This window comes from Neophocaena asiaeorientalis, unplaced genomic scaffold (assembly GCF_003031525.2).
Source record: "Neophocaena asiaeorientalis asiaeorientalis breed wild unplaced genomic scaffold, Neophocaena_asiaeorientalis_V1.1 scaffold654, whole genome shotgun sequence".
NCBI classification, from domain to species: Eukaryota; Metazoa; Chordata; class Mammalia; order Artiodactyla; family Phocoenidae; genus Neophocaena; species Neophocaena asiaeorientalis.
Genome location: NW_020175495.1, coordinates 362,529 through 365,625, shown reverse-complemented (window position 1 = coordinate 365,625; position 3,097 = coordinate 362,529). Strand labels below are relative to the sequence as shown.

Genomic DNA, 3,097 nt, shown 5'->3' with positions numbered 1-3,097 from the left:
TTTTGGTATTCTTATGGTGTTTTAAGTAGCTAGAATTTCTGGAGTGTTGTAAATTAGGTAAACTTTTTTTTTTCCTCTTTCCTAAAAGGCACTGAATTTTACACTGGAGCAGAAAATCCCGCGTTTGGGATTTCATTTTCCTGTTTTCTTTCCTCTTACTTCTTCATCCTGGAATTTTCAGTAATTGAAAGTAAACCACAAATAAAACCCCCCAACCCATTTCTTTTTTATGACAAAAAACCTTGAAAGAATATGAGGGGAAAAAAATCAATGCCATTTCTGACCGTAACTCTTAGAATTTGATAAGTATGCAACTAGCCTGGAAGAGGCGCTTTACAGGGACAGCAGTAAAGTTCTAGATCACGACTGGAAGTGCTTTCCGGAGACCTAATCCAACAACCTTGTTGGGCACTTGGGGAAACTGAGGCCCGAGAGGCGGGGGAGGGGGGGCCGGGGGGGGAAATGACTGATGTGATTTTTTTTTCCTTTACAAAATTACTGCTACGATCCACGGAAAACACTTTTCCTGGGCACCTACTGTGTGGGGGGCATTGCTGGGATTCAGACTGCCTGCCTATTCACGAGGGCCGTGCTCTTTCCACTCTAACCCCCGGCCTTCCCGGATCGGCGCCCTGGATGTGATCGACACCATGAAGTTGCCCCATAATCCTCTCTGGCAACATAGGATGTAAAATTTGATCAGCTCATTTGAGCAAGAGTAGGCGGAGGAGGAGGCGGCTGTAGCGGAGAGGAGCGGCCAGAAGAAGGAGGATGGAGGAGCAGCCGAAGGAGGGCGAGGCCGAGGGCGAGGAGCACTGGTTCTCTAAGTGGGAGCGCCAGTGCCTGGCCGAGGCTGAGCAGGAAGAGGAGTTGCACCCCGATATGCAGGAGGAGGCGACCCCAGAGGCGGCGGGGCTCAAGAGCGAGAAGCAGAAGCTGTGGCACCTCTTCCAGAACTCAGCTACCGCTGTGGCCCAGCTCTACAAGGATACGGGGTGCCAACAGCCAGGACTCTCCTTGTGGGACCCCTTCCAGAGTGCGGCCATGGCTGTGACCAGCCTCTACAAAGAGAGCGGGGATGCCCACCAACGAAGTTTTGACCTGGGCGTCCAGGTTGGCAACCATCGTCGCGTCAAAGATGTGCTGGAATGGGTGAAAAAGGGCCGGAGCACCATTCTTCGAGAAGATCTGATTAGCTTCCTGTGTGGCAAGGTGCCCCCCGCGACTCCGCCGCCGCGCACCCCGAGGACGCCCCCGAAGCCACCCGCCGGGGCCCCCAGCCAGGCCGCGGCCACCGAATCCGGCTCGTCGGTGGACGTCGACCTGCAGCCGTTCCACGAGGCCATCGCCCTGCACGGCCTCAGCGGTGCCATGGCCAGCATCAGCGTGCAATCTGGAGCGCCCGGCTCCCCGCCCCCAGGCAGCGGTGTGGCCGGCGACGGCCACCGAAGAAGTAGCTTCCTCGAGGACGACTCGAACCCCATCGACTCCGAAGAAGTGGCCCTCCACCTGGACAGTGGGGGGACCCGCAAGCGCACCTCGGCCCAGTGTGGTGATGGCGACACAGACTCCCCAACCCACAAGCGCAACCGAATGATCTAAACTGATCTAAACCACCTCGTGGGTCGCCAGCCACCATATTGCTCGGCCATCAACTTGCTCGTCAAAAGGGTTCTTGAGACTGTCTCTTCCTTCTCTAAGTTAAACAAAGAGTTCTATCAGTTTGCCACAAAGAAACTTTAAAAGTATACCAGGACAGGCATCGTTATGACTCTGACTTTCCCAAAAATATAATACTAGCAGAGAACAAGTATAATGTAGTAGTTAGCAAGACCGTTTAATGCAGAAGTATCCGGTCAAGCGGGAGCTCGGTTTATCTTGTTCACAGTTATATTTCTTAGCATCTGGCTCAGTTGCTGGTGCTTAATAAATGTTTGTTGACTGAATAAATGTGACCTTATTTAAAAGTCTTGAAGGGGAAGGACTAACAGGTGTTTGCTTGGTTATAGGATACTTTTATCCTTTATTGTTTGGTTGGTTGTTTGCTTTAACCGTTTTTGTTTTGTTTTGTTTGCCAGTTCAATTACATGTTATCAAAATGAAAAACTTGATATTTTTGTGAAATCTGGAGTTTTCCATTTTTGCTCCACTGTACCATGCACCTAAGTTCTAGAAAGAAACTGCAAGGTGTACATATTAGCCTGTGAGTTTTCTTTTTTAAAATAGTCATTTTGGTGATTATGTGATGGGGTAAAGTGCTATGATGGTTGGGCAGGTAATACTTGCTATTGATTCAATTTAATGCTCTTTTTAGGAATATTAAGCCAACAATTGAGAGCCTGAGATCAAAGTTGGCATTCCTGGTGGTGGTCCTTTTTCTTAGGGATATAAAAAGTTCCTTTTTCTGAAGTTAAATCTTTTTGGTGATTTCTGTTTTGAAGTGGAAGCCGAAGTAGAATGGATTCTGGGTTTTACTTAAGGGTATAGCATGATATAATTAAAAGAGCATGAGCTTTGATATTAAAAGGATCAACAGTAGCCCCACAGATTCACTGCATGATTTTGGGCAAATCACTTAATGTCTATTGACCTCAGTTTTCCATCTGTAAAATGGAACTGTGTGTCTCCTGAGGTCGTTGTGAGGGTAAGATGAAGTCCATATTTCAAGTACCTAGCACAATGCTTGGCACCTAAAGCATTAATGTTCTCCCCTCTCAATAAATGAAAATCAGTAAAACATTAAAATCCACCACATTTTAGAAAAAGCAGAAAAATAGATCAACTTAATCAGTAGAATCTCTGGGTTTGAGTTGGAAACTATTGTTATATAGTTGAAACTTGCCTAAATATCCCAGATCTTGTATTAATTATAAGTGTGTTTAGCTCATGAGTTCTCAGGATCATCCCTCTGGATGTTAGGGCAGACTTGTAGTTCCTAAAATTGCCTGAGGGATGCACCTTGCAGCTGGAGTAGTGAAAGATCTACCTCCTCTGGCCTGAAAGAATATGAGAAGCCGGGTAAGGATGGGAAGGGTGTGGAAGTGCAAGTCCTAGGGACACCTAAAAGGCAAAAGTGCTTCTGAATAGGGGTGAGGTG

The 3,097-nt window shown here is 47.4% G+C and overlaps 1 protein-coding gene across 1 annotated transcript; it reads left to right on the top strand.

The window, feature by feature from the left end:
- The first annotated feature begins 771 nt into the window (after positions 1–771).
- On the top strand, positions 772–2,124 carry HAPSTR2 (HUWE1 associated protein modifying stress responses 2). Its single transcript, XM_024768937.1, has one exon. It carries the CDS (start codon positions 772–774, stop codon positions 1,600–1,602), a length of 831 nt encoding a protein of 276 aa, XP_024624705.1. The 3' UTR covers positions 1,603–2,124.
- The last annotated feature ends 973 nt before the right edge of the window (positions 2,125–3,097 follow it).